This window comes from Dermochelys coriacea, chromosome 23 (genome assembly GCF_009764565.3).
Source record: "Dermochelys coriacea isolate rDerCor1 chromosome 23, rDerCor1.pri.v4, whole genome shotgun sequence".
In the NCBI taxonomy this organism is placed as follows: Eukaryota; Metazoa; Chordata; order Testudines; family Dermochelyidae; genus Dermochelys; species Dermochelys coriacea.
The window spans coordinates 15666544-15692604 of record NC_050090.1 but is presented as its reverse complement, the minus strand read 5'-3'; the positions used below and the strand labels follow the sequence as shown (position 1 = coordinate 15692604).

The window sequence follows — 26061 nt, the reverse complement described above, 5'->3', positions numbered from 1 at the left end:
GACCCCCAACCAACCCCGACTCTGTGCTAACATCGGGGCTTTGCCTTTGGCTCTCCTGCCTTGTGGAACAGGGAAAGACACTCTGCTGGTCGGAATTAGTGGTGTAGCCTGACCTCCTATTACATTTGGGGAACTTTTTCATTCCCCTTACGTGATCTATTACTACTACAGCTTCTTTCGCTTCCGGGCAGCTGATGCTCGGTGGTTGGTCACACACGAGAGCTCCGACTAGTGGCACAAGCACCTGCCCCTACGATCCGTGAAAACAAAGCTCGGCGGTGGAGCACGAGCCAGTCGACCCCGCTACAGGAAAGCGGCTGACCCCAAATCCCAAGGCACGTTGCCAGCTCTTTTCTAGCCTGACGTCACACGCCCCATGCTTGGCTTCAGGACCCTATGGGGACTCTTTCTATTCTCACCCTCACCCTCCTGCAGGTTCCAAGCTAAGAAGCGTCTCAAACCCACCAGCACCATACTCTGCAGCGTCCCTACAAAGCCATGATTGGGCAGATCCCGCAGATGCCCCGCTAAAGGAAGTTATCGATGCATTGGTCACTGCCGGCAGACCGGATACTGGGGTAAATGGGCCTTTGGCCTGACCCAGTCTGGCCGTTCTTGTATCTCTCACCCACTCTTGCATCGACCTCAGTTTGAAGTGGAGACAAGGCCTCGGCCCCAAAACACCTTTATCTTGGGTGGGGCCTTGTGCTTAACTTACCCATAAGTTAATTAAAGGGTGAGCTCATGGCTCTCCATCTCAATGAGGGCCACAATTCACCCAGGCATTACACCCTCTCAGTTTAACAGCACCTGGCAGCCGATGGAAACCAGTTTGGGGTTGGGGGGGCTGTAACTCAGGAACCCCCGAGTCTAACGACCCCAAATTTGGCTCTCCAACACCCCTGTGAGCCACACCAAATTTCAAGGCAAGCCGAGCAACCATTTGGCTTCTAGAGGGTGTGGAAACCCGCTAGCCCCTTTCTGGCCCAGGTGCAACCACTGCGTTAAAAACAAGCACAAAACCAACACACCGAGAAACTTTTGGGGAAATGGCTCTTTGGGGGCAGGCGAGATCACTGGCGCCCAGCGCGCAAACGCTCCCAAACCAGAGTCACTGGCCCGGCCCCACATTTCAAAGGGTAGATTTCGGCAGCCTTGGGAAGAAGTGGCCTTTAACCAGGAGTCCCTGATGCAACCTGAATTACCGTGGGGGCGGCAGTGGCTGACGGGAAGACACACACCTGGGCAGCTGCCCCTGGGGCCCTTCCCAGCAGGGTGTGCTGGGGGGGGGGGCTGGGCTGCCTGCCCCAGAGCCAGGATGAAAGGGGGGCCCCTGAGCAGCTGCTCTGACCCCCAGCCGGATGCAGCCTCAGCCACCACAAAGCTGCTGCTGCTCCTCGGCCTCCCGCTTCTCCTGGTCCTGCTGGCTGCGGCGCCCGCCTGGTGCCAGTTGGTGCGGATCCCCCGGCAGCACGGGCTGGAGGGCTTCACCAGGAGATCGGGGGCCGCTTATGAGTGGAGAGTCCCATCCCCCTCACCGTCCCACAGACCCCCCTCCCTTGCCCTCTGCCCTCATCTACCCGCGGCTGGCGGGGCCGCTTCCCCAAAGGGCTCCCATGCAGAGAATTAAGGGCCGACTCACTTCCAGCCAGCTGTTCGGGGGGGGACCCAGGGCCCAGTCCCCCTGCCCCAGGGCCCCCTCTGCTATACAGGAATGGAGGCCAGCCCACCTCGCTCAGCGGCCAGGGTGGCTCCCCCCTTTGAAATCCCTTTTCTGCAGCAGGCATGGGGGGGGGAATTACCCTAGATTTCCTGTATGCCAGCAGTGTACTCTAACCACAAGGCTGCCGCCAGCACATGCGCTCCCAGCCCAATCTAGACCTGGGGAGGTGGAGTGAAGGGCGGGGGCCCAGGGGAGTTAAGCGCCTCCAGGAGTAGGCAGCTGCTGAGCAGGGGTGCTGTGGATCTAGCCCCTGGGGGGTCGGCTGGGAAGGGGCCTCACCCTCCCTGCACGCCGGGGTCTACCTGCTGCACAGACTACGGGCTCTTCCAGATCAACAGCATGTCCTGGGGGCAGGACGGGCAGGCGCCGGGGGCCACCAAGGGCTGCAGAATCCCCTGCAGCAGTAAGATGCGCAGGGGGCCCATCCCCACGCGACACAGCCATGCCACCCCCTCCAGCCCTCGCTTCCAGCCAGCCGCCCAGCTGTCCTGGCTCCCAACCCCCCTGCTCTAACCACTGGATCCCACTCCCCTTCCAGAGCAGGGAGAACCCAGGAGTCCTGGCTCCCAGCCCTCCCCCCCAAACCAATACACCCCTCCCATGCCACCCACCCCTCTCTGCCACACCTGCCCTCTCCACCAGGGCCAGCCGCAACCATGCAGCTGGCAACGGGCAGAGCCAGGGCACCGGCCCGCTGGCCCCTTCTCCCCCGGACTCGCTCTCTGCTCTTCTCCAGCAGGGTCACGTGGCTGATTCGCTGCAGGGCGAAGGATTGGAGGGCGCACGGCAGGGGATGCTACTGTCCAGAGCCAGCCACAGGGGCAGCGGGGGGGGGGGGGGGGAGAGATATGGGATGGAGGGATAGAGGGGGGGACTGCTGAGGATAGATATTGGGGTGCACAAGGATAGATGAGTACAGGGAGTGATGGCAGATGGTGGGGGCAAGGCCAGGAAGCAGGAAAAGGGGTGGGGCCAGGCAGAGGGGCAGGGCCCAGGGGGGCTGGCAAAGGGGCAGGGCATGGCAGGGGGGCTGGAAGACCACAGCCAGCTAGGCCTGCATGGGGACGGGATGTTGGCTCAAGGGGGCTGGACAGCAAAGGCCCTGAAGGAGCCCCAGGCCCCACTGCAGAAGCCACCCAGGGGGCCAGATGACCCCAGCCCCATCTTGGCCTCACAGGGACTGTGCCCCCAAAGTGCCCAGATGTGGAGGGCTGTGACACCCCCCCAAAAAACACTGAACCCCTGAACCAAGAGTGTTGGCCAAACAAGGACACATCAGGGGCATCGCATCCAGGGGAAGGAGCATTTGAATCAGGTGGGGGCTGGGAGCCAGGACTCCTGGGTTCTCTCCCCGGTTCTGGGAAGGGAATGGGGTCTAGTGGTTAGAGCTGGGGAGCAGGGGGGAAGGAAGAAGAAGAGACTAGGAGCCAGGATGCCTGGGTTCTTTCCTGGGCTGTCTCTGGCTGCCTGATCATGGGGGCAGTCCCATCCACGCACCTGCCTCAGTTTCCCCTAGGGCTTGTACTCCTACCCTGCCCCTTGCCCAACCTGCAGCCACGCTGAGCTATACTGTTTTTTTTTTAAGGACACCTCTGATGGGTGTCAGGAAGGACGCCAGGGTAGATGGCCCCCCTCCCCACGCAGGGGTAATGGTTTCCTGCCCCCGGAAGGGATGCCGCCCCTCCCCAGGGAAGCAGAGGCAGGACTCAGCCCTCATCTACTCATTAAAACTTTTAATACATAAAAAAAATAGAGACGAGTTTCTGGGGAAGGGGGGTGTGGGAATTTTTTTTCGCATTTTTTCTTTCTGTGCAGGGGGGGGAAGAGGAGGAACAGAACTAACCCTGACAGGGGGTGGGGGGCGGGGAATCTGTGCTTCACACCCTGCCCCCCCGGCCACTGGGGGGAGGGGGAGATGTCCCCCACCAAGGACGCAGCTATGGCTTCGGCAGAAACTCCCTGAAATTAGCACTAGCCTCTGACTGCCGGGGGTGGGGGTGGCAGCATGGGGCCAGCTCTACCCCCCCGTCAGAGCAACCCATGTCCTCTAACCACCCCCCCCCACCCCCCGGGGCTGTCCCCTCTCACCTGCAGCAGAAAAATCGCCACCAACAAAGAATTCAAGTTTTAAAACAGGAATCTAAACTGGGGGCCGGGGGGGAGGAAGAAAGGGAATTGACCCCCCGCCCCATGCTGGAGATGAAGCAATCACCTGCGGGGAGAGAAGCCAGCATGCGTCTGCCCCCCACAAAGGGTGGGGGAAGACCCAGGCCAAGGGGGGGGGGTTTAAAGCAATTAAGATGACATCTGAAATCCATGCCCCCCAAGTCACTGCAGAAGGGGGCAGGGGGGGCCCAGGAGGAAGGAGCCCTCTGCCCCACCGGGGGGGGGGAGGCATAGAAGAAATCGACATGGGGGAGAGCTCCTCATTGGCTAGAGCCACTCATGTGACCACAGCGGGAGGGGGAGGGAAATGTCCCTTCAGCCCTCCCCCAGCTGGGGGGGAGGGGGGGACGGACAAACAAACAACGAAAAGAAACTGGTGCCACGCCGCCCCCCCTGGCCGCGCCCACCTCTGACCCTCCCCCCCCCCCAACCCGGCAGGGTCCAGCCGATTCCAGTGTCAAAAATAGAAGCTCTGGGGGCGTGGGGGGCGCCTAGGGGCCGGCGCTGCCCGAGGGCCAGGGGTTGAGGCGGCACTGGGGGCAGCAGCCCGAGTAGACCAGCACGTCGCAGGCCTGGGAGCGCTGCCCGGCGTGCCAGCCGGCCGGCCAGCCGGGGCAGAGGCGATAGGCCTCCAGGTCGCAGATCAGCTCCACCACCTCGTCCACCGTGGTGAGGCGGGCAGGGTGGCTGGCGTAGACCTCGTGCTCGGGGGGCACGGGCAGCTGGCGCGCCACCACCTGGAAGAAGAGGCCCGGGCGGATGTGGATGACGGTGGCGGCCATGGTGGAGCGGGCCGAGCGCTGGACCAGCCGCAGGTCGGGCCCCCCCAGGGGCGGCTGCACCTCCCAGTGGGCTGGCAGCGGGATCTCCTGCAGCTCGGCCAGGAACTCCCGCAGCACCGGGTCCAGGGGCGCCCGCCCCGCCAGCGCCCCCAGGCTGTAGATCTCCATGATCTGCGGGCACAGGGGGGACGGGGCGTGAGGGGGGCCTGCCGGGTGCCACCCCAGTGCCCCCAGTGCCAGATGCCCCTAGAACTGCCCCCATGCACTCCTCAACACTGCCCCCAGCGCCTGACACCCCCAGAACTGTCCCCACGCACCCCTCAACACTGCCCCCAGCGCCAGACACCCCCAGAACTGTCCCCATGCACCCCTCAACACTGCCCCCTGCCCCCAGCGCCTGACACCCCCAGAACTGTCCCCATGCACCCCTCAACACTGCCCCCAGCGCCAGACACCCCCAGAACTGTCCCCATGCACCCCTCAGCACTGCCCCCTGCCTTGCAGCACCAGACACCCCCAGAACTGTCCCCACGCACCCCCAACACTGCCCCCAGCACCAGACACCCCCAGAACTGTCCCCATGCACCCCTCAACACTGCCCCCTGCCCCCAGCGCCTGACACCCCCAGAACTGTCCCCATGCACCCCTCAGCACTGCCCCCTGCCCTCCAGCACCAGACACCCCCAGAACTGTCCCCACGCACCCCCCAACACTGCCCCCAGCGCCAGACACCCCCAGAACTGTCCCCACGCACCCCTCAACACTGCCCCCAGCGCCAGACACCCCCAGAACTGTCCCCATGCACCCCTCAACACTGCCCCCAGCGCCAGACACCCCCAGAACTGTCCCCACGCACCCCCCAACACTGCCCCCTGCCACCAGCGCCAGACGCCCCCACAACTGTCCCATGCACCCCTCAACACTGCCCCCTGCCCCAGCACCAGACACCCCCAGAACTGTACCCACGCACCCATCAACACTGCCTCCTGCCCTCCAGCGCCAGACACCCCCAGAACTGCCTCCTCCCCCAATACTGCTCGTCTCCTCAGCACCAGCCCCCCAGCACTGCCCCATGCCCCCAATACTGCCCCTGCCCCCCAGTGCCAACCCCCCACCCCCAACAACCCCAGCAGAGGCCCCTGCTCACCCACGCTCTCATGGCCCTCACAGAACAGCCCCCCCACCCCAACGCCCTCCCTTCCCATCACATGCCTGCGCCCAGCACCCCCACTCACCACTGGGGTGCGCTCTTCTTCCTCCTCCTCCTCCTTCTCCTTCTCAGCTGGGTCCAGAACCACCACTTCCCTGGCCAGCCCCCGGCCCTCCATCCGCAGGGGCACCCCTACTGGCACCTGCAAGGGAGATTGGTGAGCGTTGGGGGCACCCCACATCCTGCCCAGGGCTGCTCCCAGGGAAACATGGGCTGGGAGCCAGGACTGGGTTTTCCCTCCCGCTCTGGGAGGGGAGTGGGGGCCAGTGGCTAGAGCGGGGGAGTCCTGGCTCCTCTCTCTGGGTCTGGGAGAGGAGTGGGGGCTAGTGGTCAGAGCAGGGGGGGCTGGGAGCCCGAGCTCCTGGGTTCTATCCCAGCACTGGGAGGGCAGAGGGCTCTTGGGAGCTAGGGCGGCTCTTACCGGTGCAAGGTCCCATCCAGGCTCCTGCTTCACCAGGGGCGGGGCGGAGATGAGCAGGGTGGGGGCCGGCTCCTGCTGGGGGAAGAGAGGACTGAGCCCGCAGAGCCAGCGGGGGTCGCTGGGGGGATGCAGGCCCTGGTTCCAGCCCTCACCCCAGCGTGGGGCACGCCGCCAGGACCCTGGGTCATCCCAAGGGGAGGGACTGGCCCCGAGCTGGGCGCCACTTGAAGGGGACACCCAGGCCCCCAGGGGGGATGGGGGACGCCCCCTCTCACCTCGAGGCGGCCAGGGGGCGGGGGTGTGGCCGGCTCCTCCTTCACGTGCTGCAGCAGGAGGGGGAAGCTCTGGGGGGCGTCGCGGAGCAGGACGAAGTCCCTGCCCGGCCGGTCCTTCAGCAGCACCAGCTGCCCGGGCGCCTCAGTGACCCCTTTCTCCGCCAGGAACCGCAGCTCCCCGCCCGGCGGGCGCTCCTTCTCCTGCAGGGCAGAGCACAGTGTCAGGGGGCAGCACAGAGCCCCCCACGGACAGCCACCCCCCACGCCACTGCAGAGCTGGGGAGAGAACCCAGGAGTCCTGACTCCCAGCCTCCCCACTACCCCGCTGATCTAACCACCAGACCCCCCACTCCCCTCCAAGAGCCGGAGAGAGAACCCAGGAGTCCTGGTTCCCAGCCCCGCCACCGCTCTAACCACTAGACCCCACTCCTCTCCCACAGTGAGCCGAATGCAGGCAGCCTATGGGGAGAAGCAAAAGTCCCTGGCCTAGCAGTGCAGCCGACGTCCGGTTCATCCCGACGCACACGCTGTCACCACCCCAAGTGGCAAGCCAGGGAGAGAACCCAGGAGTCCCGGCTCCCAGCCCCTCTGCTCTAACCACTGGACCCCACTCCCCTCCCAGAGCCGGGGAGAGAACCCAGGCGTCCTGGGCTCCCCTCCCGCAAGGCTGAGCGGTAACCGGGCCGGAAAGACGAGCGGGAAAGGCGGAGCGGAGGAAGAAAGAGAGAAGCTCGAGTCTCTTTGCCCCAGAGGGAGCGCCGCATGGAGGGCTCCCACAGCCGGGGTGGGGAGGGCAGGGCAGGGCAGGGGGGCAGGCCGCCAGGGGGGCGGGGCAGGGGGAGGTAGTTACCTGCGGCAGGGCACTGCCCCGAACCCAGCGCTGCTGGCCGCTCCCCTTGACCCGCCGCCCCACCTGCTTGATCCGGGCCGGCTGGCGGCTGCGGCCGATCCTGCGCCTCCAGGCCTTCCGGGGGGCCAGAGCCCCCGCCCCCTCCTCCGCCTGCCCGCGGCTCCACACCGCCGGCAGCAGCCGCTTCTGGGGAAGGGAAAGAGAGGGAGAGACAGAGCCGGAGCCGGGCAGGCGGCGAGCGGGGGAGAGAGAGAGAGAGAGAGAGAGAGAGAGAGAGAGAGAGAAAAAGAGAGAGAGAGAGAGACAGGGAGAGCGAGAGTCGGCCCGGTCCTGCCCATTGCCACGGCCTCTGGGCGCCTGCACTCCTGCCCCTCCCCCGGAGCCCGCTGCCTCCTCCCGAATCAGCAACAAAGGCCACGCACCCCGGCCTCCACATGCGCACACACGTCTCCCCCTCTGGGAGTCATCCAGTTTGGGGGCCCCCCGCCTGCCCCGGAGGGCGGGGTGCAGGGCAGGGGAGTTCAGCTGCACAGGGAAGGTGCAGGAGGTGCGGCGGGACGCAGACACCTGGTCATGATGTTGGCATCAAGAGTCCAGATTTACAGCAAGGCAGAGAAAGAACCCAGGAATCCTGGCTCCCAGCCTCCCTGCTCTCACCACTAGACCCCACTCCCTTCCTACAGCCGGGGAGAGAACCCAGGAGTCCTGGATCGCAGCCCCCCTGCTCTAACCCACTAGACCCTGCTCCCCTCCCAGAGCTGGGGAGAGAACCCAGGCGTCCGGTTTCACAAGCCCCTTCTGGACAGTGGCTCTGACTCCATCTCAGGCCCAGACAAACGGCCTTGACAACGGCAGGTGAAGAACCCATCGGCCACTAAGACCCGCACCCAACTCCCATTGACGTCCCTGGGAGCTCGGTGCCTAAACCCCCGGCAGCTCTGGGCCCCAAGCACCTCCCGGGAGGCAAACAAATCCAGCAGGGACAAAACCACGCTCTGCCAGGCCCAGAACCCGCTCCACGCAGGTGGGGTGGCTGCGGAACTCCACGCCACAAGACGAGAGGGCTGGACGCAGACAGCATGAAGTGCCAGGGACCTCAGGGCCGGGAGGGAAGACACTCCCCTGATGTGGGGCACAAAGCCTGGGCGAGGGGGCAGTAGGAGGGGTGTGCCCCACATCGACGGGCTCTGTCTCCCCTCCCCGGGGCATCGGGCCTGCTCCAACACGCACAACAGGACAGGAGCCCCAGAGCCATGGTGCACCTTGGGAGCCCAGCCCAGAGCCCACAAGAGCTACGGGCCCCGCCCCGCCAGCCGGGGCGAGCCCCGTCAAGTCCCTTCCAGCTCAGCGCTCGGCCCCGTGCCCCTGCCACCCAGAGCAGCCAGACCCCGCAAGCCGGGCGGGCAGGGCACCAACCATTGCGAAGCGCAGGCACTGTCTCCAGCGGCACTTCTGGCGCTTGAGGTTCTCCCCACCAAACTTGGGCTTGTCCCGGCAGAAGTCACAGCGGCCGCAGTCGGCTTTCAGCAGACAGGCCTCGCACTCGCCGCACTTGCGGTTCCGCCGGCTCTTGGAGCAGAGCTGCCGGGCGGGGAGAGAGGCTCTGGGTCAGAGCACGGGGGGGCGGGGGGGGTGGGCTGGCCACACACAGGCCCCCTCCCTGCCCCCGGGAAACCGCCGGCCTGCCAAAGGGGGCGTACGGCGTGGGTTAGGAGAGCACTGAGGGGGCCCTGGGCATGCAGAGCGAGAGCCGACCGACCCCAGCAAGGGGGTCTGGCCCCCCGGACTCAGAGCGAGGGCCGACCGACCCCAGTCGAGGGGCCCGGCCCCCCGGACTCAGACAGCGTGACCTCATGGGTCTCGCTTCTGCCTTCGGGTATCAGCGCCTCCTGCCCACCCAAGGCACAAGTTAGAGATGAACCATCTCCTGCTTCCGACTCCCCGGCACGCTGGCAGAGCCTCGCGGGGTGGATACGTGTGGACTCAGCGAGCCAGCCCCTCACTTCTTTTGTTCAGCTCAACAGCTGGTGCTCCAGGCCGCTCTCCCCGTGACCCCTCCCCGATCGACTCCCTTCCTCCTCGAACTGCGGGCACCGGAACAGGCCAGAGAATCACAGCAGGGGCCGCCCCACGGCCGGATCCAGAGGGGAAGTCCCCTCTCCGCTGCTACCCGAGATTGGCTCCCGGGGCCCAGCGTCTCGCCAGGAGCTCCCCGTCAGCTGACTGTCCCTTTCCGGAGTGCCAGGACAGCCCCCGCTGGACCTAGGGATCCGCGCCCGCGGAGGGTTTTAAGAAGAGGTCGGACGAGCCCCTGACACGGAGAATCTAGGTCCATTCGGTCCCGTCTCAGCGCCGGGGCTGGACCCGCCGACGTCCCTTCCCGCCCTAGTATTCGAGGCGGCCTGGGACATCGGGAAAGACCCGCCCAGTTCTCCCAGGAGGCCCCAGAGGCCCAAGGGAACCGGAGTCAGGGTGGCCCAGGCGGTGAGCAAGGCAGGGCCCTGGCAGAGCTGGTGCCCTGGCAGAGCTGGCCAGCAGCGGGGGCTGCCAGGTGGACGAGGGGCGCTGTGCCCAGCATCAGGGAAACACAAGTAGATCCAGCCCAGCAGGCCCGTCTCCCCAGGGCATAAGGGCACCAGGGCAGGGCCGGGCGACTGCAAGGCGGCGCTCTGTGGCCCACGGCCAAGCCCCACGGAGAGGGAGGGGCACAGTGGGCGTGAGAGGCAGGCGAGACACTCCCTGAAACAGAGCAGGGCGCGGGCTGGGTGGGGAGCACTGGGGGAAAGCGTCAGCCACAGAACCACCAGCCAGGCTTTTCCTAGCCAGGGATGGAACCGAGGAGTCCTGGCTCCCAGCTCTAACCACTAGAGCCCACTGCCCACCCGGAGACATGGAGAGAACCCAGGAGTTCTGACTCCCAGAGCCCCCCGTGCAGTCACCCCGCTAGGTATCTCGACAGCTCTGGCCTGGCCGTGCTGCAGTGCCCCCTGCTAGACCCCACCCCATGCCACAGGGAGGGTCACTCACCACGCTGCTCCGGGCCCTGGCACTCGGGTGTTTCGGCGGCCGGCCCGGCTTCTTCTTCTCCTTCACTTTACCCAGCTGTTTCTGGGGGCGGCAGAGAGAGGAGAGGGATTACCCCCGGCCCCAGAGCTGATGCAGCCCTGCCCCACTCTAATCCCTCCTCCCCAAAGGCCACCCTGCTGCCCAGCCCCCTGCCCCACAGAGCCCAGCAACACAGGCTGGGCAAACCCAATTTACAGCTTCAGGGGGCGACTGACACTGGCTTATGGGAGTGAGGGGGCTCAGGGCCAGCCAGACTCTACAGTTCTGTGCGGTAGGCCCAGCTCCCCTGCTCTAACCACTAGACCCCACTCCCCTCCCAGAGCTGGGGAGAGAACCCAGGAGTCCTGGCTCCCAGCCACCCCCCACAGCTCTAACCCACTGGACCCCACTCCCCTCCCAGTGCCGGGGAGAGAACCCAGGAGTCCTGGCTTCCAGCCCCCCCTGCTCTAACTCCTTGACCGCACTCCCCGCATTGTCTCAGCCTCAGGCCTTTGCCCCATCCCAGCCCATGCGGCTCCCCCTGCACCAGGCAGTTCTGAGCTGGTTCCAGTCCCGCCTCTCACTCACCCTGCGCCGGGAGCCCGAAAGGCCACCAGGGTCTCGCTCCAGTGACGGCTTCCATTTCTGGAGGGAGCAAAGGGAAGACAGGGTGAGGGGCGGGGGGTGAAGGGTCACCCGGACACCGGGGTCCTGTCTGCAGAACACATGCAAGGCCTGGAAGGAGAGGAGGGGAACAGCGGCCAGGATGACTGGGTCCCTCCTCCTCCAGACTCCGGTCTGGGGAGGACCACCCTGACACCCGGATCCCTCCTCTTCTCCCAGAATTCAGGGTGGGGGAGGGTGACCCGGACACCTGGGTCCATCACCCAACCTGAGCTGGGTGGGTACTAGAGGATGGAGCTGGATCGCCGCTCCCTGGCTTGTTGCCCATCCGGCTGCACTGGTTGCCAGGAGTCCTCTGTGTCACCTCCACGGCCTAGCTCAGGCCCCCTTAGCTGGACAGGAGGGCGCACACAGCTGCCCCACGGCGGAGAGGGGCCAGACAGCAGCTCCAGGGGCCACAGAGCTTGCCCAGGCGCTGGCCCTGCCCAGCCCCTATGGGACCCAGCTGAGCTCAGTCCCCATAGTGCTAGGAACGGGGACAAGGCTGGACACTGAACATTGCATTCCATCAGGGGAGGGAAAGGGGGAACGGGAACCCCAGAGTGCCCCAGCGTACCAGACACAGCCTGGGTCACCCCTACTGCCAAGGGGAAAGGACCAGCCAGAGACCTCACAGCAAGGAGAGAGCCCAAGAGTCCTGGCTCACTGCCCCCCTTGCTCTAACCACTAGACCCACTCCCCTCCCAGAGCTGAGGAGAGAACCCAGGAGTCCTGGCTCCATGAGAGGTTGTGGGGGGGGGGGGAGGGGTGCCAAAGTCCCTGCCCAGAGCAGGACCTGTGCACCCCCTTCCTCCATCTCTAGGGTTAACTCTGCATGGGCCAGGCCCTTCCAAAGCAGGAGTGGGGAACCTTGTGGGGCTGGGAGCCAGGACTCCTGGATTCTCTGCCCGGTTCTGGGGCGCAGGGGCTAGTAACAAGGACACCGGGATTCTCTTGGGGGGATAGGGGGTTGGCACCGCACTCACTGTGGCTGCGGCAGCAGGGCTTAATCTCTTACGGCGCCGAGGTTTAGGGGCCAGGCCGTCCTGGCGGAGACAGAGAAGGAAGAGAAGAGACGCGGGCAGCGCAGACAGGCTGGCAGAAGGACAGAGCCAGAGCAGAGCCGCCACGGGCCCCCCGCTCCATGGGGACCCCGCAGGCCAAGGCAAGTGGAGAACCAGATACCCAATCCCGCCCCGTCCCCTGCTCTAACCACTAGCCCCCGCTTCCCTCCCAGAGCCAGGAGAGAACCCAGGAGTCCTGGCTCCCAGCCCCCTGGCTCTAACCCCTAGACTCCACTTCCCTTTCAGAGCCAGGAGAGAACCCAGGAGTCCTGGCTCCCAGACCCACCTCCTCTAACCACCCAACCCTGCTCCCCTCCCAAGGCTGGGAGAGAACCCGGGGTCCTGGCTCCCAGACCCACCTCCTAACCACTAGACCCTGCTCCCCTCCCAGGGCTGGGAGAGAACCCAGGAGTCCTGGCTCCCAGCCCCGCCCCCACCCCTGCCGGGGGCGGCTCAGTCTCCCAGAAGCGCTCCCTGCCACTCACACCCACTCACAGCGCTGGGCCCGGCCGCTGGCAGCCTCCTGCGGCGCCTCCCTGGGGCGAGCTGGGGCTTGGCGGGGGGCCCGTCCTGAGGGCAGGGAAGCGACAAGGAAAGAACGAACGAAGAAGGGACAGGAAGGAGTGAGAGAGAGAGAGGCAGAGTCACCCAGACCACGGTGCTACCATTACATTCCAACCCCTGCCACAGCCAGGAGAGAACCCGGGGTCCTGGCTGCCAGCCCGCCCTGCTCTAACCACTGGACTGGGGCAGCGAGCTCCCCGGGGGCAGGGGTCCCCATGCAGACGGAGGGGGGTTCGAGCCCCGCATTGCAGCAGCGGCCGACTGCCCCTGCCAGCGTCAGGCAGGGCCAAGGGGCGGTTTCCAGTGGGCCCGTCCTGCCGTCCGCCGGGCAGAGAGAGGGTGAGAGGCCGTTAGCTGCCACAGGGCGGCATGGCCAGGCCCGACCCCACAACCAGGCCCCAGCTGTACCAGCTCCCACCCCCTCCGTTCCCCCCCACGCCAGGAAGCCGCGCCTGCCCCCGTCACACAACCCCCCCCACGCCGGGGAGCTGCGCCTCCGTCACACACACGGCCCACAGGGCAGGTTGGAAAACGTCGTCTCCACCCCAATGGGAAACAAGGGGACCTGCCCCATCGTGCAACCTGCAGGGCATGCTGGGAAACCATGCCTTCCCCCATCCCAGGCTGCAGGGCATGCTGGGAAGTTGTGTAGCGGGGTCTCCAAAGAGCAGGGCGGGTACTTACGACGGTCAGTTTCCGGGGGCCGTATCCTGCCTTCTTCGCCACCACCGATTTCTGTTGCACACCAGAAGATAATTAGCGCCAGCTGCAGTACTAGGGGGTGCCATGCTGCGGGCGCTCTCCCCTGCAGTCGGGGCCGGGAGCTGGGGGGCGCTGTGCTGCGGGGCTGGGCAGGGGACAATCTCCCCTGCAGGTGGGGCTGGGCACTGGGGGGCTCCGTAACAGGGGAGGCAGGGGACAATCTCCCCTGCAGTCGGGGCTGAGGGCGCTGTACTGCGGGGGGAGGCTGGGCAGGGGATGATCTCCCCCGCAGGTTGGGCCGGGCACTGGGGGGCGCTGTGCTGGGGCGGCGCTCTCCCCCTCACTGTGGCACCCCTTCAAAGGGACAGCAGAGCCTTCCCAAAAATGGGGGGGGTAGGGGCCCCACCCCACCCCTCCTCTTCCCCCAAAGCCCCGTGGAGGGGGAGTCGAGAGCAGTCCCCAGCCTGTGTTCCCGCCCCACGCGGGGGGGAGGGTTCCGCAGCTCCCCATCACTGCCCCCCCCACCTTCTTCTTGAGGCAGCGGCGTTTCAGGCATTTCCACTGCCGCTTCAGGCCGGGCTTCAGCCTCCGCAGACAGATGTAGCAGCTGCCGCAGTCCTCGGTGGCCTGGCAGCCCTGGCACACGCCGCAGCCGAAGCCCTGCGCAGGCAGAGGGGAGAGGGCGGGAGTGAGGGGCGCCGGCAGGGCTGGGGGGGGGGCCAGGGCCAGGCTGGCAGGGGGCTGCAGGTCGGGAGTGAGGGGCACCGGCAGGGCTGGGGAGAGGCGGGCAGGGGCTGCAGGCCAGGAGCCAGGGGCACCAGTGGGGGCGGCGAGGGCTGCGGGTCGGGAGTGAGGGGCACCGGCAGGGCAGGGGGGAGCCCAGGGCCGGGAATGAGGGGCATCGGCAGGGGGGAGCCCAGAGCCGGGAGCGAGGGGCGCCGGAGGGGGCCAGCCAGTACCTTCTTGACGATTTTCAGGCACCGGCGCAGGAGACACTTCCTGCCGATCCGGAGCTCGGGGTTCTTGGCCCGCACGGCGCACACGGCGCAGATGCCGCAGTCCTCGGGGATCTGGCAGGCCTGGCAGGCCCCACAGCCCACCCGCTGCAAGAGGGGCAGGGCCTTCAGCCGCCGCAGCCACGGCCCCTTGCCCGCCCCCCACAAGGAGGGGACCAGGGAAACAGCCCCCCGGAGGCCCGACTCCCAGCCCCACCTGCTCTAGCCACTGGACCGCACTCCCCTCCCAGAGCCGGGGAGAGAACCCAGGAGTCCTGGCTCCCAGCCCCCCCTGCTCTAACCACTAGACCCCCACTCCCCTCCCAGAGCCAGGGAGAGAACCCAGGAGTCCTGGCTCCCAGCACCCCCGCTCTAACCACTAGATCCCACTCCCCTCCCAGAGCCAGGGAGAAAACCCAGGAGTCCTGGCCCTCAATCCACCCCCAACCCCTGCACATAGTGACCCACAACTCCCTGGCCCCAGGCCTGACTCTTACCTTGAAGAACCGCTGCTCCCTGTTGAAGTCTCTTCTCTGGGCTGAAAGAAACAACCACCGTTGGCACCAGTGGCTGACGCTCAACACAACAGGTAGCGGCACCAGGGCAGCTGGGCCTGGGATAGGTTAGTCTCCCGGGGATGCAGCCACCTCTGGGGTGGGGCAACCGGGCCACAGAGGCAATGCCACACGGGGACAGCTCGCCCAGCGCTGAGATGAAGCTGCCTCTGGGGCGGAGTCCGGACAGGACACCTGGGTTCCAGCCCGGCTCCTTCTAGGACGGACTAGGGAGCTGGGCAAAGGAGCAGAAGGACCCCAAGCGGGAGGGGGTCTAGCCATCAGCCCCAGCCGCCAGGTGCTACCCTCCTCACCCCGCTCACCCACCTCGGCAGTCCGGGCACAGCCAGCGGCAGCGTCTCTGGCTGGGCAGCATCACCCCGGGGAAGTAGTTCTGGCAGCTGGCACAGCATCTGGAAGGCAGAGGGGGGGCTGCTCAGGACCCACGTCTGGGGCACCCCAGGTTGGTGGGGGGCTCACAGCCACCCCCAGGGGGGCAGGGACCCTGCTAGGCTTGGACAGAGGGACAGGGGGCCTGCCAGGCAGCTCCTCTGCTGGGGAGGGCTTGCAGTTTGGGAGACGGACCGGGGACGCTGGGACGTCTCCATGGACGAATAGAATCCAGGAGTCCTGACTCACAGCCCCAATGCTGCTCCAAGCACTAGACCCCACTGCCCTCCCAGAGCTAGGGACAGAACCCAGGCATCTGGCTGGGCTCCCTGCACCTCCCCGTAGCGTTTGCATTGTGACCCAAGGGCTCAGGGGACGGGGCACCCCAGGGGGGCTGGGAGAAACTCACGCCACTACACCATCCTGCGCAGATTCCTGCGGTTCCAGCGGGGGCACCGGACGCTTCCGGGGGCGTCGCTCTGGAAGGGGCTGAGGCCGCTGCTCCGGGGGCGGCTGCTCCGGGGGCTCTGGCTTCACGGGACGCTGTTTGGGGGGAAGCTGCTCAGGGGGGTTTGGGAGTTCTGGCTCTGACAGTGAGAGGCGCCTCTTCTGGGCCTTCTTCACCTGCATGGGGTGCAAGATGAGTGGGGCTGGAGGTGGGGTCCCAGTCCCTGGCAACATGGCGTGGGGAGGTCAGCCAGGCCTTCCCCAACAGGCCCCATGTGATGCCCCCCTCCACTCCTCAATTCTTCTCTGAGGGAAACGGAGCACGGCCCTGCGATCCCTGACCCAACCAGGCATTATGTGCTGGACCCCACTCCCCTTCCGGTGCCAGGGAGAGAACCTAGGAATCCTGGCTCCCAGCCCCCCCGCTCTAACCACTAGCCCCAGGGAAGCGTTTTCACTAGCAGGAATGGCAGCTACACCAGCACGGAACCCGAGCAGGCACCGATGTTCCCAGCAGGCCGTGCAGCAAGTCCTCCGGCCGGCCAGCACTGGGAGCAGCTGGCCCAAGGGTGGATGCTTGCACAATCAGCAGCTTGCGACACGCAAGCCAACTGCATGAGCGCGAAAGGCCTGGTTACCGTGGCCGCTTTGGAGGTAGTTCTGGTGCAAGGAGCCAACCGCGCGGCCGGAGCTGATCCACCAGGATATGCGGTGTCGCACGCAGCTCATGGCACCTTAATGACAACTCACCCGCTGGGGTGAGATGTAATGAACCCTGGCCGCAGGCGGGAGGGAAAACGGGTCTAAAAGAGGCGTTGCCGGACACCGGCGGGCACATGGGGACTGGCGAGGTGAGGTACACGCCACACCCTGCCTCCTGGCTTGGCTTTCCAAGGGCACCAGGTGCCAGGGACTGCGAAATTAGTGTGTGGGACGTGTTTGGGTGCCACCGCGGCCCCAACTCAGGCTGATCTGGGTTTCCAATCAGTCCTTCGCATCCATTTCTGGGTCTGAGAGTCACTGGCCATACGAATTCCCCGTAGCCGCCTGCGAGTCTCACCCAGATGGACCAAAGGCTACCTGTGTTTGTGCCGGAGCCCCAGGCACGGCTAGAATCACCAACCAGAGTCGGCTGGGAGCCCCACCCTCGGCGCCGGCTAAGCACGAGGGGACGGTAATTCATCAGCTCAGCGCGTTCCTAAGGGGCAGGAACACACAGGCCCTCGGAAGAGGAGAGGGGAGCAACAGGATCATGGATGGGGACGTCTCGGTCCAACTAGGAACTGCTGGACTTGTTTTGGGCATCAATTTAAAAAGGGGAAGCAGCTCCGGGTCAGCCGAGGAGGCACCTGCGTTGGCAAGAAACCCAGCCGAGTTTCGTGGTCAGGCCTGGCGCAGGGATTCCGACCCTCCCGTGTGTGTGCTCCAGCCCCCCCGCCCCGCCCCAGTACCTTGGGGGGCGGGTCGCGGAGCACACCGTTCTTGAAGTCGAAGTTGGTCAGGTCCTGCGACGGCCCCAGGAACCTGGTGAGCTCGATCTTGCTGCGGAATTTCTCGCCGTTGGGGCTGCAGGAGGGGAGGCAGAGACAGAGCTGGCGTCAGGGAGGGCACTCCAGCCTGGCCTGGCGGGCTGGGAATACCCCCCCCACCCAGCCCTGCGAAGTGATGCTCCTGCCTGGAGCCAAAGGGAGCCAGGAGAACAGGCTCGCTCGCGAACGCCGTGGGAAGGCCACATTTTTTCAGGCAGTGCAAGCTTAGCCTGTGGAACTGACGGCCACAAGGTAATAATCCAGGGGGACACTGGCAGGGATGAAATAACTCAGCACCCGAGACGCAATCTCAACTCTGCTTTAGAGCAGGAGCCGATCGCTACAAGGGAGGCGGGAGATGCTGCCCCCTATGGGAAGGGAAGGGCTCAGACAGGAGACTGGGAATTTCACAGCAGAAGAATTCTCTTTTAATGTGAAAGGGACAGGAGATTAAAAGGGGTTGGGAAATGGGGCACAGGGAACTCATGGCTACTGAATCAGACTCCCCCGTCACAGCGGAAGAGCAGGCCAGGGTGCGGCCAGCCATCTGACAAGCCAGGGGGATAAATGAAGTGCCAGCCAGCCATTTGGAGCCATCTGTTCCTCTCCGACCCCTGCAGAAGGAGGGGAGGGTGTGAGGCGCTACAAAAACCAGTTCGGAGGATCGCTGCCTGGATAATCTTCCCTTCCAGGGATCTGTGGGGCCAGGCTCCCAAGGAGATGACCACGAGCAGGGGGCGTTAAGAGGGAAGCACCGGGCGGCAGAAGGAAACAGCGGCCGGCGAGCGGTTACAGCTGTCCCATGCAGGGCAAAACATGCCCCCTATGCAGCTAATTCGGCCTCCGAGACCCGCCTAAGGTCTCAGCTGGTTGCTCCCACACTCACGGCAGTCTGTCGGGAACCTTCTCCTTCCCAGCCTGCACTGCCCCTCGGGCCGACGACAGGCTTTCGTTTCACTAACTCGTCTCCCTCCTGACGCAACCAGACCCCCCACTTGTGTTTCCCCTTGGAGCTGGACATGTGAGTCAAGAGGCCTGAATATTTCTCCATTGCGCCTGATCCGTCCGAGGCTCACCCATGCCCCGTGACCGACCGCTCCACCCAGCCCCATCTCCTCCGCCATCACTCCCAGCTGAGCCATGCTAGCTCAGAGCAGAAATTCTCGTTCCTAACCCCGCCGGCGGTACGGCCTTGCACTTTGGACTAGTCAATTTATAACCCGGATTGGCCACGCCTCAGCTCCCAGACCCTGGTTCTCGGAAGAGCCGGGATGATTCTGCCTCTGGGCTGGCAGGGAGTGGGAAGCGGTTCCGGCGCAGATTTCCTGGACGCGCCGTGCATCCCCAGAGCTGGCCCAAGCTGCAGGGAAGCCAGGCCGGCGAGGGCCCCGGCTGGGCTGCCCTGGAAGGCTCTAGCCAGCTGAGTGCCTCACGGATGCCGGGGCGGGAGGCAGAGACATGCCCTGGACCATGGCCATGGCCAGGCAGCGCGCGGGGACGGGGGATGGCCCTAAGCCAAGGCTGCAGCCACTGGGGGTATCTCCTTCAGCAAACTCCTGCCCCCCTAGGGCTGTTTAGATTGGACATGCTGTGGGGATACAGGGAGCCCCCCCCCCCCCGAGTTTCTAGACACTACTGTGACCTGCCTAATAACGCAACTCAAGAGCAGACCCAGAGGGGCGGGGAGAAGACACTCACTCCACCGGGGTGGGCAGCGCTACGTTGCCTTTCGGCCCAGCCAGGGTGGCTACACTGAGGCTCTGGTGGCTGGAAGAAGAACCGCACAACGAACGAGATGCCTTGAGCACGGTGGGGGAGGGGACAGAGGGGGGACGGTTTCATTTCCTAACATGCGGCTTTTAACTGAAAAAGGACATATGCCAGCAACGGACTCGGGGGCTGAGAGGGAAGACGCACACCCTGATCCACATGCAGACAACTCGGGGAGGAGACCGAAGAGAGAACCCAGGAGTCCTGACTCCCAGCCCCCCTGCTCTGAGCCACCACACCCCACTCCACTCCACTCCTGGAGCTAGGAATAGAACCCAGGTGTCCTGGCTCCCAGCCCCCCCTACTCTAACCCACCTGACGCCCACTCCCCTCCCAGAACCAGGGAGAGAATCCAGGAGTCCTGGCCCACAGCAGAAGCCGTTCTTTATAACCCAGCTGGCTTCGGAGAAGGTAAATAGACTCCATCCAGCAGAGCCGGTTTCCTGTTGGGGCGGGCCGAGCAGAGTTATCTCCAGCTGCAGACAGACGCACCCTGTCTTAGGAGGGGGCTGCACGGCTGGAGCAGGCAGCTCCTCTCCCACAGAGCACCAGGGACGGCAGGGGTCAGGGCCAGCACCCGTGCGTGACAAGGCAGGAACTGACTGGAGGCCCCTGAATCCCAGATGCCAGGCCGGGGGGGAGGGGGGATCCAGGGAGCAAGGGGGCCGGAGGGGCAGCCCCTGAACCCCAGGGGAGCCCAGAGTTCTGGCTCTGACCAGCTAAGGCCGAGGCCCTCCCGTGCCTCAGTGTCCCCTCCCATGCCGTGTCCACACGGGCTGTCACTGTGGCTCTGCAGAACTCGATCCTCGCCTTGACCCTCTGCGGCGGGGGCTGCCCAGCCCCTCCCCCTGCCCCCAAGGGAGGAGCAGTGTCCATACCCCTGATAGTAGGTGTCCGTCCGTCCACAGGTGGCCCCGGATCGGCGGTAGGCCTCGCGGCGCTTCCATCCGGGCCCCAGGGTGGGGCAGTCCACCCAGCCCTCCGACATGGCGCTGAGCTGGGGGAGCGGTGGCAGAGCGGCTACTGCGGGGACAGAGACAGGGGAGTCAGCACGGCTGGATGGGGGGGTCGGGTTTCCCCACTGGGCTTGTGCCCCCACCCCTCCACCCAGCGCTCGGGCGGACAACGCTCTGTGTCCATGAACAGCTTCTACATTTCAGGCCAAGCATGTTTACCAGCACTAGCACCCCGCTCCCAGGGCTTGGGCTAGCTCTGACCACTAGCCCCCCACTGCCCTCCCAGAGCTAGGGAGAGAACCCAGGAGTCCTGATTCCCAGCCCACCCATCCTAATCACCAGACCCCACTCCCATAGTTTGAATAGGCTCTAGGAGTCCAACTACTGGAAACTTAATTCACGTGACCCTCCTTGGAAAGGGTTATCATCACACAATAAAGGTTGGGAGTAATGAGGTTCCAGCTTAAGAAATCGCATCACCCTGAACAACTGGACGCGCAAACAACAGTCCCGACCGTAGGCAGCGATCACTTGCCCAGCACTGAAATGCAGCTACCTCTGGGGCAGGCACCTGGGGAACAGCCGCACATAACGCCACCTGGGGATGACTCTCCCAGCACCGAGATGCAGCCACCTCTTGGACGGCGCAGCCAGGAACAGCCACACATAACACCTCGTCAGGCGCCGAGTCGTGAGCAAAGCGCTAGGGCCATTGGGAGGGCTCCAGCTTTAGGCTCAGGGCGCCCAGACCGAAGGCCTGTCCTTCCACCACCCCCTCCTTTCTGGGCACAGGGAGCAGCCGGGAGCCAGCACCCACGGGGAGCATGACTCACGCTGCTCAGGCTTTGATCCTGGATCCTTCCACAGGCCCCGGGGCCCAGCATGCCTTGCTCCTCTGCAGAGGGGTGAGCGGCGTGGGCGTCTCCAACCACGCTGGATCCTGCCAGCCCCGGGACCCTGCCAGGGCTCTCGGGAAGGGAGGAGGAGATAAGGCCCAATCCGGCATCTCAGCTTTCAGGCCCGCAAGGTCAGTGGGAAGCCCGGCCCCGCGCTCCTGCTCCAACGCCTGGCCGCATTCCAGCGTGAGCAGTTACAGCCCGTCTCTGGCACGCCCAGCGCTGCCCCCATCAGATAAGGGAGCACTCTCCGAAGTCAGCACTCGGTGGCACAGTGGTTCCCAGCCGCCCCAAACCCCAGAGGTGCTGCATCTCAGCACCGGGAGAGCCGGCGTTATGCGACGTTACAGGCGGCTGTTCCCCAGACGCCCCACACCCCAGAGGTGGCCACATCTCAGCGCCGGGAGAGCCGGTGTTGTGCAACATTACAGGTGGCTGTTCCACAATCGCCCCACAGGTGCCGCATCTCAGCGCCGGGAGAGCCGGCATTATGCGGCATTACGTGCGGCTGTTCCCCAGCTGCCCCACGCCCCAGAGGTGGCTGCATTGCAGCACCGGGACAGCTGTCGCTATGCGACATCATGTTTGGCTGTTCCGCAGCTGCCCCTCCCCAGAAGTGGCTGCATCTCAGCACCGGTCAAGCCCTACCCAATGCAGCCGTACGTGCGCCATTCCCCAAAAGGCCCACACTCCAGACCTGGCCGCCTCTCAGCGCCACGCAAGCCACCCACACACGGCGTCACTGCGTGGCTATACCCCAGCTGGCCCTCCCCAGAGGTGGCTGCACCACATCACCTGGCAAGCTAGTGCCGCGCAGGTCGCGGTGCGGCTCTTCCCCAGCTCCGGCTCTGTGCCAGGCGAGCCATGCCTGTGGGGCTGCTGAACTGTCACCAACCGGGAAGCCAGCCAATTCTGTGTGTCCGTTTAACGCCATTTCAGATGGCGACGGCCCAGGCCCGGAGACATCCTGCCAGCTCACGTGTTTCAGCCCCCTTGTTTTCCCTTTCCGACAGGGGGGCCTCTCCCCCCCACAGCCCGCACCACGTGAGACCTAAACAACAGGCAAACTGGCAGCTCCAGCCCCAGCCGCGACAGCCTCTCCCAGCCGAGAGGAGAACGCACAGAGCGTGTCGGGCACAAAAACCAGCCCAATGTCACGAGCCGAGTTACAGCTAAAATCCACCGAGCTCCGGCCGTGGACACCTGCCAGGGGCGGGCTCTTCCGCACAGCGGGGGCCCTTCGGCAGCCTGAGGGGCTCATGGGAAACGGGCCGGCAGCAAGTGTGCGGGCAGCCCATGTCGCCGGATGGCGTTTCACGGCCGAGGAATCCGAGCGTTAAGGAGTTAGGAGCAAGATTATTTTGCGCTCTGGAGGATTCCCCAGGTCTCCGTGTCCCACCTCCCCTGTCCCCCCTCCCCCCGTTCCTCTCTCTAGATTGAGTCTTTCCAGCCCCCCGCCAAGAACGGGGAACCCCCAATTTCAGTCAGGCCATGCACAGCCCCAACACACAGGCTGTCTGGCCCCAGCCAAGGATCGGCTCCCATAAGCCAGGCGACGATGGGCTTTTTTTTAGGGCAACGGGCAAACCCCCAAAACAAGGCCTAGCCATGCAGCCGGCGCCCCAGCTCTGTGATATTGCGGCTCTGAGCTGCCTGGGCAGAGCCAGGAATATCGGGGTCACCGCCAGCTTTGTGGGGGACCCACCCGGTGATGGGCAAGTATGGGGCACCCCCGATCTCCCCTCAGGAGCAGCAGATGTTAGATTGCGGTAGAAACCCAGCGAGTTGCTGCGACATCACGGTTTGGCACAGAGACACCATACGATGGTCGGGCGCCTGGGTGCTGCATGGCCCCAGCTGTGCCAACCTAATGGGGGGGGGTGAAGCGCCGATGTTTTGGGGCCCTTCGGAGCTCAATTTGGGAGCGATTCAGCTGAAGTTGGGGGGAGAGGCGCCATCAGGGCACGGGACAACACCTACCGATTGCGTCAGGGAGTTTTCCCTGCCCTAAGACTAGGTCGCCCGGGTTGGCACTTCCTGCCCCCCAGCCCCAGCCGCGGCCTTGCTCTGCTCAGGAGGAAGATAAACACGGCACCACGCCGGGCAGCAACACCAAGGCCTGGCTGGGGGAGGGCAGCAGGGGCCAGCCCGGAGCCGGGTTCGGGGCCAAGCGCCGCCAAGCTGGTGCCCACACGCCATCCCTGGAGCCGAGTTGAGCCCAGATCCACTGCGGCTGCCTCGGCGACCCCGGCCTGACCCAGATCACCCTGCGTGCCCACCCGCCCACGTCCCTGACGTGGCTTCCCGCCGTCCCGAGCCCTCCGGGCATCGGCGCCATTCCCACACCTTTCCCCCCCAGCTGGCTCCATCGCCGCCCCATGGCCCCCCTCCACTCCGTTTGCCCACAAAGACCCGGACCCCAATCCAACATCGCGCCTGGAGAGAGATTCATGCCTGGGGCAGGGACCCCAGGCTGCCCCCCACACACCTGGCCACAGGGCTCCCAGCCCTGCTCTCCCTCCCTGTCTAGCCCCCCACACATTCCCCTTCAGCCCCACTTCCTCCCCACTCCTCCCCTTCGCTCCTCCAGGGCCTTTCCACTCTCCTCCGTCCCCAAACCCCTCCCTTTCCAGTGCACCCCACTCCCACCCCAATGCCTCCCCCACAAGGCACAGCCTCTACCCCCAATCCTCTGCCACCCCCTCACCCTTCAATCAGCCTCCATTTCCCAGCCCCCCAACTGCCTGGTGCCCCCACTCCCCTCTCCATGTCCTCTCCCTCTGCAGCACACCAAACCCCGGTGACCCTCCCAGGTAACAGCCCCATCACCCTATAACTCCCACCCCAGAGCCCCCCAATGCCTGACCCCTTGACACTCCCTACTCCTCTCCCTCCTAGCACCCCTGCAGCCTCTCTGCAGACACCACCTCCCGCTGCTCCCCACTCCCTCAGACCTGCCCCACCAGCCACTCCCCTCACCCAGTGCCCCCAATTGCTCCCCCACTTCATACACACCCAGGTTCTCAGCCCCACCCCCCACCACCAGCCAACTCCCTCAACCCCTCCCCTATTAGGCACCCCACTTACCAGCTCCCCCCAGCCCCTGGTCATCTGGGCTTCACCCCACCTCACCCTAGGGCCTCACGGAGCCAGCCCTCAAAGCCCTTCTGCCCTCCAACCCTTCCCCCAGGCATCCCACTTTCCCAACCCCCCCCTTCCTTGGGCCTGGTCCCCAGCTACAGTCTCCCCATGTCCTCAGACCTGGGCCCCCTTTCCCAGCACCCCCTCGAGACCCTTCCACTGCAATTAACCTCCCCCACTGCTCCTGCCCCCCCACTCCCCTCCCAGCTTCCTGGTACCCCTCCCCCAGTCACGCCCCTGCCCAGCTCCTCCAACCGCTCCTGCACCCCCCCACACCACAGCCCCCCAACTCCCTCCTCCCTGCCACAGGGCTCCAGCCCCCACCCACATTCCCCTGGGGCCCCCCTCATGCCAGACCCCCAACTCCCTGTGCCCCGCCCCCACCGCCTAGGCCCCCCAACTCCCTCCTCAGGACTCTTACCCCCACCCATGCTATAGTCCCCCAATTCCCTCTTCACCCCCATTGCCTACAACACCCTCCCCCGGGGACACCCCGTCCCAGGGCCCCCCCACTCCCTCACTCCACAGCCCCCCTCCCCCAGGACACCCTGCCCGAGGGCACCCCAACTCCCTTCTCACTCCACAGACCCCCCGGCAGCCCCCGGCCCCCCAACTCCCTCCTCGCCCCCGGCAGCCCCGGCCCCCAACTCCCTCCTCGCCCCCGGCAGCCCCGGCCCCCAACTCCCTCCTCGCCCCCGGCAGCCCCTCCCTCAACTCCTGCGCCCTCCCCCGGCAGCCCCCCCCCACTCCTGCGCCCCTCCCCGGGACACCCCTCCCCCCGGCCGCGCCCCCCCCTCACCGCTGGGCGGCTCCCGGGCCCCCCCCCGGGCCGGCGGCTCCATCCCGCGGGCCCCGCTCGTGGCGCAGCAGCAGCGGCCGCAGCCCGGGCGGCGCGCGGGGCTCGAACCGGAACCGGAACCCGAACCCGGGCGGGGGGGCGGGAACGGCCGGTCACGTGGCCACAGGGGCGGGACCGTGGGGCGGGGGAGGGGACTGGAATGGGGGCGGGGGTTCTGGTGGCAGGAAGAGGAGGGAGCTGCGGGGCGGGAACCGGGAGTTGGGGGCGGGGGAGGGGGGAACCGGGGGTTTGGGGGGAGGAGGGAGTTGGGGGGCGGGGGGGGAGGGGGAGGGAACCGGGGGTTTGGGGGCGGAGGAGGGAGTTGGGGGGCGGGGGAGGAGGAGGAGGAGGAGGAGGGAGTTGGGGGCGGGGGAGGAGGAGGGAACCGGGGGTTTGGGGGCGGAGGAGGGAGTTGGGGGCGGGGGAGGAGGAGGAGGGAACCGGGGGTTTGGGGGCGGAGGAGGGAGTTGGGGGCGGGGGAGGAGGAGGGAACCGGGGGTTTGAGGGCGGAGGAGGGAGTTGGGGGCGGGGGAGGAGGAGGGAACCGGGGGTTTGGGGGCGGAGGAGGGAGTTGGGGGCGGGGGGGGAGGAGAAGGGAACCGGGGGTTTGGGGGGGGAGAAGGGAGTTGGGGGCGGGGGGGAGGAGGGAACCGGGGGTTTGGGGGCGGAGGAGGGAGTTGGGGGCGGGGGGGGAGGAGAAGGGAACCGGGGGTTTGGGGGCGGGGGAGGGAGTTGGGGGCGGGGGAGGAGGAGGGAACCGGGGGTTTGGGGGCGGAGGAGGGAGTTGGGGGACGGGGGAGGAGGAGGGAACCGGGGGTTTGAGGGCGGAGGAGGGAGTTGGGGGCGGGGGGGGAGGAGAAGGGAACCGGGGGTTTGGGGGCGGGGGAGGGAGTTGGGGGCGGGGGGGAGGAGAAGGGAACCGGGGGTTTGGGGGGGAGAAGGGAGTTGGGGGCGGGGGGGAGGAGAAGGGAACCGGGGGTTTGGGGGGGGAGAAGGGAGTTGGGGGCGGGGGAGGAGGAGGGAACCGGGGGTTTGGGGGCGGGGGAGGGAGTTGGGGGGCGGGGGAGGAGGGAACCGGGG

The 26061-nt window shown here is 66.0% G+C and overlaps 1 protein-coding gene across 25 annotated transcripts; it reads right to left on the bottom strand.

Annotated features, from left to right (window-relative positions):
- Positions 1 to 3441: 3441 nt before the first annotated feature.
- On the bottom strand, positions 3442 to 25101 carry MBD1 (methyl-CpG binding domain protein 1). Of its 25 annotated transcripts, none has more exons than XM_038381266.2 (19): positions 24943 to 25101; positions 20029 to 20173; positions 17201 to 17417; positions 15814 to 16028; positions 15342 to 15427; positions 14958 to 14998; positions 14425 to 14568; positions 13991 to 14125; positions 13448 to 13498; positions 12695 to 12769; positions 12122 to 12181; positions 11061 to 11117; positions 10455 to 10535; positions 8844 to 9008; positions 7428 to 7613; positions 6578 to 6778; positions 6303 to 6377; positions 5907 to 6023; positions 3442 to 4842 (listed from the first exon to the last, which is right to left on the bottom strand). In XM_038381266.2, exons 1-19 carry the CDS (start codon positions 24983 to 24985, stop codon positions 4381 to 4383), a joined length of 2556 nt encoding a protein of 851 aa, XP_038237194.1. In that variant the 5' UTR covers positions 24986 to 25101; the 3' UTR covers positions 3442 to 4380. The 25 variants fall into 25 exon arrangements, with proteins under 25 accessions (XP_038237194.1, XP_038237189.1, XP_038237183.1 ...); XM_038381261.2 differs by lacking the exon at positions 24943 to 25101 and adding an exon at positions 21798 to 22114; XM_038381255.2 differs by lacking the exon at positions 24943 to 25101 and adding an exon at positions 21798 to 22109 and having other exon boundaries at positions 6303 to 6374.
- Between the last annotated feature and the right edge of the window lie 960 nt (positions 25102 to 26061).

What these genes read in the sequence shown, in the direction of transcription:
- MBD1 (XM_038381261.2), bottom strand. Translation starts at nt 21,936, where the DNA reads ATGGCGTTAAACGGACACACAGAATTGGCTGGCTTCCCGGTTGGTGAC. An exon ending in GCCCCCGGAAACTGACCGTC is followed by an intron (nt 12,770 to 13,447) that starts GTAAGTACCCGC and finishes CCCTGCCCTCAG; the next exon opens with GACGGGCCCCCCGCCAAGCC. An exon ending in GGGGCAGTGCCCTGCCGCAG is followed by an intron (nt 6,779 to 7,427) that starts GTAACTACCTCC and finishes TCTGCCCTGCAG; the next exon opens with GAGAAGGAGCGCCCGCCGGG.